The sequence below is a fragment of the Strigops habroptila genome, chromosome 12, assembly GCF_004027225.2.
Source record: "Strigops habroptila isolate Jane chromosome 12, bStrHab1.2.pri, whole genome shotgun sequence".
Lineage (NCBI taxonomy): Eukaryota > Metazoa > Chordata > Aves > Psittaciformes > Psittacidae > Strigops > Strigops habroptila.
In genome coordinates, this window is record NC_044288.2 from 1,306,759 (window position 1) to 1,321,159 (window position 14,401).

The following is a 14,401-nucleotide window of genomic DNA, read 5'->3' on the forward strand; positions in this document are numbered from 1 at the left end:
GCACCTCCCGTATGGAGACAGGCTGAGAACATTGGGGCTGTTCAGCCTGGAGAAGAGAAGCTGCGTGGAGACCTCAGAGCAGCTTCCAGTGTCTGAAAGGGGCTACAAGGATGCTGGAGAGGGACCTTCATCAGGGACTGGAGCGATAGGACAAGGGGTGATGGGTTCAAACTGAAACGGGGGAAGTTTAGGTTAAGTACAAGGAAGAAGCTCTTCCCTGTGAGGGTGCTGAGGCGCTGGCACAGGGTGCCCAGAGAAGTGGTAAATGCCCCATCCCTGGCAGTGTTCGGGGCCAGGTTGGACAGAACCTTAGGTGACATGGTCTAGTGTGAGGGTTGGAACTGATTGATCTTAAGGTCCATTCCAACACAAACCATTCTATGATAAGAAGAATCTTCATGTGTTTATTGCTGCTTTGCTGTACAGCGTCAGCTTGGCCATGGTCTGGAATATTGTATGTTTAATCAGTTCCAGAGGCTGACAGCATTGGGGTGGCCGAGAACACAAATCCCTTTTCTTTCTGTTAGAATTCCCACAAGCTCTGATTCTGAGAAGCGAAGGAGATGAGGCTCCAGCTCTTCTTGTCACTCTACTAAATCACCCCGTGCCTTGGTCTAGACTTGCAAATTTGTTCTCAGACCCGTTGCCGTCCTCTTGCAGGCTGGCATCTCATTAAGAAACTAACTGCAAAATCAACTGCTCTTGCTGACATGTTTCCTGATTTAGATGCAGCTGGATCCAGCTGGGTCTTAATGCCTCAGACAGCCCTATCAAAGGATTATTATTTTTTTTTTCCCCTCTTGACACAGTTAAATCTAGTTGCATTAGGAATTTAATTAGGAGTTAGTTTAATTGTGTTTTGAGCTGTTCTTTCTCCCATTCAGCTTTCCTAGCAGGGGCTGTGAGTCAGGAAGACTCTTGGGTTCTATTTCTGTCCTTGTTGCTAACACTGACGACCTTGGACTATGTGCTGGGTTTCTTGTGTTCCCCCAGTGTTCAGGCTTCTGGTCCTGCTTTTCTCCTGGTTGTCGTGGGAGGGAAGGATGCTTCCCCCTGCGCATCTGAGCTCTGTTTCACACTGCTGCACCCACTGCCTGGGAACAGCAAGCAGAACCTGAAACTTTCCTTTATTTCCTTTATTGCTGGAAGGAGCCCTGTGGCTGTCTGATGGAAGGTGGTTTCTTCTGACTACAGACAGAATTCCTCCTTTGCTTGCAGTGCTGGAGATCAGTTTTCTGAGCGATGGTCTGCTGTGTCTTTGGCTGCTGTGCAGGAGGGAGTGAGCTGATGTGATAAAAACCACCCGTGCAAGTTGGAAAACAAGCTGCCAAGGCTTTGCCAGACACAGCTGAAGCAAAGCCCCACTCACCCGCTGCTTGAATTACTCGGTTATATTTGCTTACAGATGAAGCGACATGTAGCAAGTAATTGCCAGTGTCTATCTCCCATCGAACAGTGAACAATCAGCTGCTGTATTTGCAGGCAGTTGGCTGCCATGGTTTGAAATTTGGGTTTAGGATCTGTTACAGGAGCTGGAGCCCACGGGGGGAGCTGTGTGCTCGGGCTAGTGCTTGGGCTTAGGAACACCAGACTTTATCTTGTGTTTAAGGAACAAGTGAGTACAACAGTGGCAAAGGCAGCTGTCAAAGAGCTGAGGCTTTCCTGAGCTTTGAACATCATTCCAGAGGGTGTATGTGCAGAAATTTGCTTTTGATGAGCTGGGTTTGTGACGGGAACCAGTCCTGTGTTATCTGGGGGCTGATCAACCTCCTCCCCTGGTACAGTGTGTCTGTAATCCCAGCGTCCCCTCAAACAGATCACCTCTTACACCTGGGGGTGTATGAGAAGGGTCAGGAATGGGAAACAGAGAGGAAATACCCATCCTGTTAGAGTCAATGATTATCTTCACTTGGTTTTGCCATTGGGTACGAACAGCCTCAGGTTTCATGTGCAGTCACCCCTTTACCATCAGCTCAATCAACGTGGTGACGTTGGATTGACGCTGACATGAGACTCTCAGGAGGTATCAGTTGTTTGAAGGCCATGAATGAAAACATCTGCAATTCACTTGATGGTTTATTCTAAGATGGAAGCTAACATGGATGCTATAAACCAGGCGGGTTACCCAGCTTGTCTCTAAATTGCTCAAGTTCCTGTTGGGATCTATTGGATTTACTGTAATCTTTAATTATAAAAGGTAATTACTTCCAAATGGATTATCAGTGTTGGTGTCCGTTCCCGAGGGTTGCTTGGTAACGTCTCTCATGTGCTCGAGCACTGTGTTTTGTGAGGAACAGGCTTGGAAACTCGGGAGGTAAAAGCCGGTGAGTGGATATTAGTGTTGCCTAAATGGAACCTTTCCATCAACTGGAGTTAACACGCAGCTTTCTTGTTCTTATTTTGCTGTTATGTAAAAACATTTCTAAGGACAATGTCCCAAAGAAGTGGCCTGAGAAGTTATTTGGCTTCATGGTAAATTCTAGCATTTTATAACATTCTGTTATAAATATAAAACAGAGCCATGCTGTTTGTATGGAGATATATCTCTATATCTCCATGTGATAATATTAAAACAACAGCAGGTAATAAACATGGTGCTGTTCCATTACCTTTCCCACAGTCGATCCTGAATTGTACAAGTTTATGCAAGTCTGATTAGAAAAAAATACCCTCCATCATTCCAAATAGAAATGGCTCATGCCGATGTGTTCAGGCAGACTTTTATTCTGTCTGCAAGACTGACACTTGGTTCCTCTTTTTCTGTGCATCTTGTCATCTAGCAAATCATTTTTATACGGCTGGGGAAAATGGCATTATATTGCAGGTTAAAACTCCAGGCTAGACAAGGGCTATTTTGGGGTAGCGAGAAGGTTAGAGATGGGAAAGAACAGGTCCTAGTATTGAAAGTAATGACAAGTCATCTTCCTCCTGCTGAGAAAGGAAGAGAGACCTGTCTGGTAATTTGAGGTGGGAAAAATCAAGTAAGAAATACAATTGGGAAAGAAATACTTAAAATTACACCCACCACCACCTTTTTACTTAAAAAGAAACAAACACGAAAAAAACTCAAACCCAACAACGACAAACCCACAAACCTCTCTGGAAATTTCTGAGCTAGCCTAATAGTTAAATATTTGAAAGGGAGTTGAAGAAAGGAGGCAAAAGAGCCACAAAAGTGGTTACCTTGTGAAGATAATGGCTTTGTGTAATGTTCCTTGGAAGTACATGGAAGGGGCTGGTTGGTTGGTATATTTAGATTTCATCTTTTAAGCATTTACTAATTATCCCAGCCTAGATGGACAAAACTAATCAAATAGCTCTATGGGAATGCTCTGCAGTTTGGAACCTTCCTGCTAACAAAAGGAGGGCAAGTGAGAGTGGGGGGATTTGGTTTTTTCCCCTCTCATCTGTCTGCGTTTTGCAAGAACAGGACACTAGGGATTGTCAGTGGTTCAGGTATTACATGTTAAAGAACATCAGATTTACACAGCTGTTCAGGGTGAAAACACTTCCTTGGTCAAGTTTTTATCCTGAGCCTTGCTTCTTCACTAGTGGGATCACAGGATTTGCTATATCCCTTTTTGGTCTGAATTCTTCCTGACTGCCTTTCCACTGGAGTCTGATTTTTCCATAACCTCAGGTTCCCTGAAAATCAGTAACGTGGCGGTGCTCTGAAGATCAAAAGTGTAGTACACATGGATCAGAAGCTGTAAATCCCAACTGTTGGACATCTCCAGTGTTGCAGCCCCCATGGACTCTCAGAAGCGCTTCCAGAGTCAGGAACAGTGGTGCCTCCTGCAGTACATCACACAGTGTGTGCAGACAGCGAGTGCCATCAGCTCTGCTGATGCTTTTATTTACTGGGCCTGGAGTGGTGACTTTCAGTGTGTGATTTGGCACGTTTGATCTCAGAAAACATAAGAATTCTTGCGAAGACATGTCAACAGCAAATGGAAATGAGAGAATGGGCAAAGCAGTGGTAGCAATGTTAGGTGCTGCTGTGGTGTGCTCATTAGGTGTAGCAGATGGAGAAGTTTGGGGTGTCAGTGGAAAACATTAAATACTTGTATGATTTCCTGCAGTCTGTGAAGGGACACAAGGGTTTAGTGTTTGGCCCAGTATTTTAAAGGAGAGTATTTATAAAGTTGACTTCCAAATAACAATATTTCCATAGGTTAAAAAGAAAAGCACTGGAAGCAGTTTTAACCTTGTTCTACACTGGGTTTGCGCAACATGAACGCTGCAGTGTCAGGAGTCTCCAAAGATGTAGTTGAAGACTCTGAACCAACAAAGAGCTCGGTGCAGGACACTGCCCTCAGTGCCTGGCTCTGTGTGGCTGCAGGATGCTGCCCTGTGAGATACACAGGGGCTTGTGAGCAACGTCTCTATTGGGCTTGGCTGGAGCAAAGCACAAGAAAAGGTAATGGCTTGAATGATCAAAGTGGCAGAATTCAGCTTAGCTCCTGGCAGTTGATTTAACAGGTAATCATCTGGCTGGGAGCTGAAACTTTTGAAAGTGAAAACTGACTCTCAGATTATAGAAAAGAACCAACATGACAAGTTCCATTATAAATTTGGAAGTCTCTGCTATAGATCAGCTGGAAGCCAGGGTGAGTTGAGTCTCAGGGCCAAATAGATGATTGTCTGTCAGACGGCACACTGTAAGAGCAAAATCTGAAATTATGAGTCTATTTCCATAACTTTTGTGGTTCTGGTGCCATTTTTCAAATCTAAAATGGCATAACGTTAATGCTGACGTATTGTGATCTCTCATGACTACAATGACGATCTAACCTTGGCATCTCATCGCAAAGCTGACTTGAACACCTCGCTATGCAGTTTTGGCACCTCTCAGCTCCATCCCCTTCTTTCAGCCTGGCATTTGGAACCTCTGTCAAAGCTTCTGAAAGCTCCTTCTCAGTCCTCCATACGGTATATAAATATGGTGTCCCCACTTTTAGAAACTTGATGAATCTCTGTAGTGGTTTGGAAGTGGAACTGCTAAATTTGGATTGGAAAGACAGCTGCAGAAAGCCAGAATGGGCAGAATGGTGCAGATGCTTTTGGCTTTTAAACTTTTCCAGTTGCTACTTTTGGACCCATCATCAGAGAGAGGAAGGCTTGATCTTGGAAAATGGGAGGGTACCACATTATGCATCCTGCCTCCCAAACATGGAGGGTTTAAAAGCAGTGAGCAAAATTCTGCTCACGTATAGGAAACCTGTCAGTTTGATGAGGCAGAGTCTCATCCATCCTCTGCCTGATGATCTGCTCAGGACAGAACAGAGGAGGAGAGTTTTAGACACTGCAGCCAGCACAGCCTAAGAAATCATTTTGTAGTGGAACTTTTGCAGCACTGTGACAAATGCAGCTTAAATGCTTCAATAGGCAACGAATAAATGTATGAATTCAAAGCACAAGAAAAGGTAATGGCCTAAATGATGAAAGTGACAGTGAGTCACTCTGGGGACTCTGCAGCAGCCTCACGCAGCTCCTCCTTGTGCCAGAAGACAGCAGGAGAGGAAGGAATTTCCCTGGTAGGATCTAAGTGGCTGTTGGAGGGAAACCCGGGGTGGTTTTTTGCCTGTGATGGAGGTGGCAGTGAGCTGGTCCCAGAGAGTCACCGGTGCGGCAGAGGGGCCTATGTCTGGTGTGTGCTTTGAAGAAAAAACTTCAGACCTTCTGGCATGGAGGGGTTAAAGTTGAGGGAAGGAAATAAATTTCATACTCAGCTTAAAATGAGGCTGATTCAGAATTACAACGTTAGGAGTTTTATGCAGCAAAATAGAGTCCTTTCCACATCCTGTCCATGTCCAGGCTCTCTGTGTGCCAGAAGGGTGGGTCCTCCTTCCTCAGCTCTGATTTAGAAGAGAAATTAAGCAAATAGATTGCCTAGCTGTTTCCTTTCTGGGGCACGAGCCCTATCACTCACTGTGGGAAAGCTGTCATTATAGGAACACCATCTTTCCAGCAGTAAACTTCAGGATCAAGCTCTGAGACATAAAAGCATTCACTCAGTACCATCAGAGAGAGTGCAGAGTTCCTGCAAAGATGCCCTGTTAGGTTAATGAAGAATGAGAACTTCCCGCTTACAATAATGCTGCCACCTAAAACCCCCCAAAGATCTACTGAAAATCAAGTCAGATGATGGAGGTGTGTTTGATGGATTCTGTGAAGGTTTCTCCTCCCTCCTCGCCTGGTCATGATTTAGTTTTCTCGGGAGCAGAGCGCTCCAAGTGACTAATTCATCCAAGTTGACTTTGTTTGTCCAACATTCCTTCTTTTGGTGGTGTTGGGGCCTGAATGTTATCAATCAATTCAGCAAATGTTTATCCTCGTCCATATGAGCAGCTCTGTGAAACTTTACTTTGGAAGCTTGATGTTTGAAAAAGGGGGGGGGGAGGATCTGGTGATGGGGCTCTCGGCGTATGTGTGCTAATGAAGGAGAGGAGATTGCCAGAGGCTTGCAGTGTTGGGTTTGTCAAACACTCAGCTGGAGGGAAGGACAATAGTAAGAGCTGAAATGATGCTAGCAATTTCAGACCAAAGAAACCTGCATATTCTGATCCTGATATAGAGCAGTAAATGCTGTTGCAGGCAGTAGACAGGGGCACTCTGTAGAGGAATGATTTGTTTTAAACTGTCATATTCTCTCAAATGTCTTGTTTGAGTAAAGCATTTTCGAAGTCTCTTGTCTTTGTTGGATGGCAGTGGAGGATATTGTCAATCCTCTGACGCAGCCTTCTTCCCCTTTGTTATCTTTTTGCCAGGGATTGAATCAAAGAATGTACAGGTCACTGCGATGCTGGAGCTGCAACTGCTCAGAGTCAGGCTGTGTGAATTCTAAAAGGCAGCTTTATTTAAGGCACTCCTTAGAAGCTGACAAGTCCCTGGCTCTCCTTCCTGAACAGAGGATACTTGTAGGTTTAATTTTTCCTACCAGCTGGAGCCAAAGGGGCAGGAGGACAGAAAAAGCTGTGCTGGGCTCTGGGGGTGTGTGTGTTGGAACTTGCACAAAGACGCTGCCTTGCAGTCCTCAAAGAAAGGTTAATGTGCTGAGCCCGGGCAGGACAGTTCAAATGTCCCAAAAGGAATTGTTTGAGTTGGAAGGGGTTTCTCAAAGATCACCCAGCCCATCTGCAGGACTCTCTTAAGAAAGCACTTGTGAGTTTTGATAGGAAATATCAAAATGTCATGGGTTTCCCCTTTCTCCTTTATGAATAGATTCTGTTAATTCATAGAACACTTCAGTGCAGCCCTTAAGCAAAGACCAACTTCTTCCTTTGCTCACCACAATATTAAGTGCGTCGTGTTCCTTCGTGGTGCTGCTTTGCCAAAGTCCTACATGTGGCTGCTGCAAGATGGGCACCTGGGAGGTGCTTTTGCACTCTGATCAAGTTTTATTATCGCTATGGTAAAGAAATGGGAAAACTCAGGCTGTAACATCCCTGTAATTGGGGATGCATCAGCTTTGGCCTTAGGTATTTAGCCCATTTTAATTACCGTCCTGTGTAACGTGCTGTAAGTGGCCCTGCCTTGACAGGGGGGCCGGACTCAGTGATCTCCAGAGGTCCCTTCCAACCCCAGTGATTCTGTGATTCTGAAATACTGATACTCCATGGAAAAAGTCACGAATTCTGAGCTGGAGACATCTTTCTAAAACTCCCACTTGGTTTGCACAGGACTCTCATCGTGCTGGGAATTGTAGTACTGCAGAAATGTGCCAGTCCCAAGTTCTGCCCCAGGATGAGCCTGAGACTCCAGCAAACGGCTGAGTGCAGCCCTGTGATAAGTGTTCAGTGCAAATCGAGGGTTTATAATGAATTGGTTGCTGGGTTCAGCAGTGAATGGGAAACTCGTGTTCTTTCCCAGAGCTGAAGTTCAGGAAACTCTCAGTTCTGTTAAGCACTTCCACTCAATTTTTCTTTTTGCAGATGATGAAATTCGCTTGGGATAACTACAAACTCTATGCACTTGGGAAAAACGAACTGCGACCGCTGACCAAGAATGGCCACATCGGGAACATGTTCGGTGAGTCCTGGAGCAGCTTGGGTGCAATTGCATTGAGTTTTTTAAAGGTCACACGTCCATGTCCGTTCCTCTCTCTGCAGTGCACTGAGGTACCTGTAATGGCCTTGATCTCTTTCCTCTTTCCATTTTTATGGCACTTTCAGCACAGCTCCTATGTGTTACCTGCCCACATCCCACATTGCTGGGAATGTCATTCCTACAGACATCCCTCAATGCGCAGCCTGTATCAGCTCTGTGTACAGACCTAGCACCAAACATGTCTGAGAGCAATGCTGAAACCAACCAGTGTCTTTATTAAAACATGAAGTCAGTCCAAACCTGACAATGCTGCTGTTTTACTAATCTCATAGACATCAGGACATGACCAAACTGAGCATTTTCTCTCCTGTTGCTCCACTGTTGAGCAAGATGTGAATCCCATGAAATATTGAATGAGTGAATCAATATTAAAGGCTCTTTATACCATGTGCTTACTGGGCTGTATAGTTTTACTCTTTAGCAGATTACCTGTCATTATATGAGCGACTTACATCGTTTTCGTGCTATCCCCTGCTTGTTCCAGTGGGATACTTATTGACTTTGGGGGATATAAATTGTCTTTTTCCTCATTTGCACTCAAAGCATTTCCCTGCTCTGCTCACTCTGCCTTACCTTGCAGCTGTGGGGAGCCACAAGGTACATGTGGAAATGAATGTCTGCACATGGAAATAGCATCCTGGGTCTTCTAGAATGGCCAAAACCTTGAGGAGCAGCAGTCCTGTTTGGTCTCTGGACTGCAAGGGCAGGTGGCCCTGCTGGAGATGCCAGAGGAAGGGCTGGCTTTTAGTTTAGCCGCAACACGGAGAGAAACCTAGGTGTTCTGCTTGTGGTGCCACCATGAAGTCCTTTTATTGTCCCAGATGAGGCACTTGTCTCTTTAGTTCCTGCAGAAGTACCAAGGCAGTTAACTCACATCAGCTTGTGCAATACTGCATGTTGCATGGAAGCCACATTACCAATTGCTGAGGTATCTGGAGGAAGCAGCTCTGCAAACATGCATCGTTCTACCAGCACAGGCTGTGTGTGACCAGCCACTGCTCTTGTCCAGTCTCACTTTGTCAGGAGCAGTGGTTTGGGTTGGTTTGTCCTTTGCCTTCCCCTTTCAACACCCCAAGAACAGCCAGGTTTCTTACTTGAGAATTTGCATTAACTTCAGCAGTAAGTTAAGCACTTTGTAACTTTTCCATTCTGGCAAACTTGTCAAAATCCTTCAAGGAACATGCCTATAAACAGACAAAAATATTGAAAGCTTTTAAATGCATTTATCATGCTAAAACAATTGGCAGTACTTCTGCTTGTTTGCAGCGTGCCTGTGAACACTCTCAAGGAAAATGCTTTGGAGCACAAGGATTTGCAGAAAAGAAGCTACATGGTACATTTCAGACTCTTAATAGGCTTTTCCTCCTTTTAACTGTGGCTGGGAAAGAATGGGAGCATTAGGCAATCCATTGCTCCAGCCCTGTCCCTCTTGTCTTCAGAGACTTCTAGAAATGAGGACAGGGCACTGCTCACCTTCTTCATTGTTGCCTCTTCCCCCTCCTGTCACATCATACATCTTTTGATTCCAAACTCTGGATGTAATGGAGGCAAATCAGGTGCTCTCTGGGCTGGAGGTGTCAGTATTAAGCAGAGATTTCTGTGCAGCTGCTTCCATGTGGGAGGGAAGGAACTTCTTTTCAACTATGTTTGTGTGCATGAGCAGCAGTTGAGTTCTTGAAGGGTGATCCATTTTCCTGTTGTGGATGTGATGCTCACTTGGAGCCCATCCTTCAGTTCAGCAGCCTGGGGGGAGGGGGGGAGATGGTCTGTATCAAATATTCTTTCTAATCGAAGTAGAAGTACAAAATAAACACTCGCCTTCTGCTCTTACATAGCATTCTGCTTCTCTTAACAGCCCCGAGCCAGCATCCCTCCCCTACATCTGCCCAGATGGCAGGAAAATCACAGGCAGAAAAGCTCTTGTATCTCCACCCTAGTTCATCTCATTTATCCTCTGCCTTGGAAGGCAGCAGCTCACGTCTGGGAGAGTATCTGTACAGTTTCTATGCTGCTTCATAGCCAGAGATCAGGCCTGCCCACTACCCAAGTAAGTGCAGGGCTGCTTTGTACAGGAGGGCAGCATTCCCACTCACTTGGACTTCATTCTGGTGACTTGGTCTTACTTTCCTGCTTGCAATTGATGCCCTCCAGATCCTATTGCTAGGGCATCAATTTCGTCAAGATTCTCCCGTGTTCTTATGTAGCTATTTGTACAGAAGTCTTCTGATTGCTGTCATTTATAATCATTGCAACTTGAAAGCCCTTTCCTTAAACCCAGTAGTTGTGGTTCTTTGATAAGCATTATTTATTCATTTGTGATGCTTGTGATAAGATGCACTATGCTAAACATCCCATTCCATGCCCTCCAGTGGGGTAAACATGTTTTATACTTGCAGCTATTTCAGATGTGTGATGATTTCCCTGGGAATTATGCCATGGAAATGGGAAGAGCACACTACTAGAGTGGAAGGATGATCTCTGTTAGTATAAAACCTGCACCACAAGATTCTGGTAGGAATGGCTGCACAACTGTGGGGTTTTCAGAATAATCTGCAACATTTCTCTCCACACTGCAGCACACTCAAGGAAGACCTGCAGAGTATCTGGCCACTGTTAGAATCGGGCCCAAAACATTCTTGTTTAAAGAAAAATGGCGTGGCTGGGCTGTGGGTAAGGATGAAGGCTGGAGATACACAGCTATGGATTCTACTCCCAATGATGAGCTAGTTATTTTACCCTTCCTACCCCAGCATCTCACCATTCCTGTCTTCAGTGCTGTAAGCATTAAGATCGTAGAATATTTGGGGTGGAAAGGACCTTAAGATCATCCAATTCCAGCCCCCTGCCGTGGGCAGGGACACCTCACACTAGACCATGTTGAATTCCTTGGAGCAAGGCTGCTGGAGGGGGCAGTGTGTTCTGGAGCACAGCACTTGAGATGCTCCTGTGCCTGTGGTACGCAGCATTAGGTGGCTGTATTCTCATCTGCCTGCTCCCTGCGCCTGTCAGAGCCACTTATTTTGCTGACAAAATGGTTTTAAACTCCTGTTAGCTTTGCAGAGTTTCTCTAGCTATGGGAGAGTGAGCTGGCATCTATTTCTGCTCGTGCATCAACTGAATTGTCAGTTACATTTGGATTGCAGAGTCTTTTAACAATGATAAGGTGAGAAGTCTGATTTTCAGATATCTCTTGAAGTGTGCAGTGCTGGCAGCAGAAGAATCCTTCTTTGACTTTTAACTTGAGCCAATTTGCTCTGAAATCAGTGACAGCAAGTAAATATGGAACCTTGCTGTGCTGTTAGTCATTTTTCGCCACCTAACTACACATTAGTATATTAATTTTAGTGTAAAAATAGCAATCCTTAACTAGGTTCCCCCCCCTTTTTTCCTCTCTCTCCACTTGAAATCATACTTAAAATTATGCCATTGCTTTTCCCAGCATATGCTGAATTTGTGCATTGTTGTGAGGCTCTGTAGCTTTATCTGATTTGAATCCATGTGACAACTGTCACATCTAGGACACAGGCAGGTCACCAGAACTGGGTGGCAAAGACCTGACAGCAGCTGGATCTAAAAGATGTAACGTGTTTAGACTTCATCCTCATATTGTTCCACGTTTGATTGCTTGGTGACACAGGGCTATCTGCACAGGATGGATAACAGTTCTTGGAAAAATCAGTGGCTGCTTAGGCAGTGTTTGTGTACTCGGCTCAGACCTTGGCCTGAACTGTCCTGACAGTTTGTTTTGCAGACCAGAGGTCACTGCTCTCAGTTGCCTGGAAATATTTTGCTATTTTGGCTCTGCAGGATAGAAAAAGGGTTTGAAGTGCTGGGGAAGAGAAGTAGCGACCATATGAATATACACAGGGAGGCCTCTAGAACGTACCAAGATGATCCTGAGATTCAGAAGCCTTCAGGTGCTTTTCCCCTGGCAAACGCAGTGCAATCCCACTGTGCTGCGTCACTTTGAGCAGCCCAGCCTCTGCCCTGGATGGAGATTCAAGTGACATCTCCCTGCAGGACCTGGCACACCAAGCTCCTTTCACGGGAGCTTTCAGCAGGTAGAGTGCTCTTTGACAGCCACTCCAGTGCTGGGCCCAGTTGGACGCAAAAGGCTCGCATCCCAGAGTTGGTCCCTTCCACCATCCAGTTCTGCCTGTTGAGCCAAGCGTTTTCCAAATGGCTACTTCCTTCATCAGTGGTTTAGCTCAGAAACCATGAAGCAGGCAGGGAATGTGCCCACCTCAGTTAGAAGCAATAGGAGTTGATGTATGAATATTTAACATAGGAAATGTAATTGCATGAAAATATTAATTTAGCCATATCCTACCTACCAGAAGAGAAATGGTAACCTCCAATTGTGCCATCATTTGGTGCAACTTTTCTGTCCTGCCTATGAGTCTCTTTCCCTGTGATCACAAAATTACAAACCCCTGGAGTGTCCTTTTTTGTGATTCAAATAGTAATACTACTAATTGCTCTCTGAATTTGTATGCTGAATTATTCCTGCTGCACATGACACTGGATGGTTGGCTCCATGGGCTCTTTAAGGAGAGAAACATATTGTAATGAAGGTGTTGCCATAACACTGTTGCTCCCTGACTTCATCATCCTTCTTTTTATGTATAATGTTACCTAGTTGAATATTATTTTCAGGAAGGGCATTTTGAGTTGATGTTGGCTTTTACTGTCACTGAAATCTGTAGCAACAAACTTATTTCCTGTCAGCAGGAAGCAGTGAATCAGGATATCCTCCAAATATCAAACTGTTGGAGATTGGTTGCATGATTCATGTTAGAGCTGACATTTGTGCCTGTCGTGTTTCTTTCCTCTGCTTTCCACCTGCCAATAATCACTCCTTCCAGACACCGGGATTGTCCTACATACTGCAGGAGATGTGTTTCCACTCTGCTCTCACTTTGGGTCATGCTGAGAATGGTGGCTTCCTTCAAATGTGCTGTTTCAAGCATTAGCTCAAACATGAGGGCTCCACTGAACCCTAAACCTCACGCAGAGATTTAAGCTTATTACAGTGGTTCAGCTGACAGGTAGTAACTTGTCAGCTTGAAATAGTCATTTAAAGAGTTTAAACAGAAAAAAACCCTATTAATGTCTCATGTAGTGGCCTAGGGCCTTCTTCAGACACTTTTGCTATTGTTCTGGGCTTGGACCTGGTCAGCTCTGTTGTGGCAGCAATTCTTGACAAAAATATTGTATTTGAACCTAGTAGATTCATCTCCCTTCAGCTGAGATTAGAAACATCTTAGAAACAGAAACAAACTCGAAAAACCCTGTGGAGAACAACCTTGGCCTAAGAGGCAAAGAACAGGCATATGTTCCAGTGTTCTGATGGTGTTCAGCCCTTCAGATATGAGGAGGGCTGCACAGACTGGACAGCAAGGGTTTGGTCTGAGCCTGCCTTTAGCAGGAAGCCAGGCAAACTTCACATTGTCGCAGTGTAAAGCCATTAATCATCGCAGGCTTCCTCGCGAGTCTCATGAACTTTCCATTGACCCTGAGCAGAGTTTTGAGTTTAATGAGGCCTTAAAGTAGGAGAATGTCTTGGGATTTGTCAGAACTACTTTGCAAATGGAGGAGAAGGAAACAAGAACATTTAGAAAAACGGCAATTAAAGTAGCAAATGAAAGCAAAAAAGAAAGAAAATTGTGTGGAGATGGTATGACCAGAGAGTGTTCTTTGGGACCTCTTTGCAAAATGCTGCGGAGTAGAACACAGAGTGGTGTGGAGGAAGCAAGCCACGTGTAAGCAGGGGATCGGTCCAGGCTGTAACTGTCTCTCTTTAAGGGAACTTCTCTTTAAGCTTTTCTTATCTTTCTGTTTAATCACCCCGTTATGGATGTTGTTTGTGCCTCATTCTGGACACTGATTATGCGGAAATAATTGTCTAATCTTCAGAGATATCGAGCGTGTGATTAAAAGGCAGCTGCGAGTGGGAGTAGTTGGACTGCTCACCGGTTCCTCGCTGGATTACAGAGGCGTTGTGGCAACTCCACAGCAAAAGCTGGGTTAGAGATTTGGCGCTTCCAACTGGCTTCAGCTAACGTCTTACCAGCACCCTCTGTGTCGACTTGATAGTAACACAGAATGTAGGGAGTTGAATGCCACACTTGTGGCTCCTGACTCCACAGATACCTCTGCTTTGGTCAGAATGTGTCTTTCAGAAATGCTGAGAGCTGTTTGTCTTCCAGCCACCATTTGCAGTCAGATGCTTTCCATAGTGTCTGCTGCAGACACAAGCCCACCTGCAAGATGTGCACTATGTAAAACACCA

General features: G+C 45.1%; 1 protein-coding gene across 4 annotated transcripts in view; it reads left to right on the forward strand.

The window, feature by feature from the left end:
• Window positions 1–14,401, forward strand: part of MAN1C1 (mannosidase alpha class 1C member 1) — a 63,410-nt gene that overhangs the window by 12,954 nt on the left and 36,055 nt on the right. For all 4 annotated transcript variants that reach the window (XM_030505176.1, XM_030505177.1, XM_030505178.1 and 1 more), the window contains exon 3: window positions 7,935–8,031. In XM_030505176.1, coding sequence (XP_030361036.1) covers window positions 7,935–8,031 — 97 coding nt within the window. The remainder of the gene's footprint in view (window positions 1–7,934; window positions 8,032–14,401) is intronic.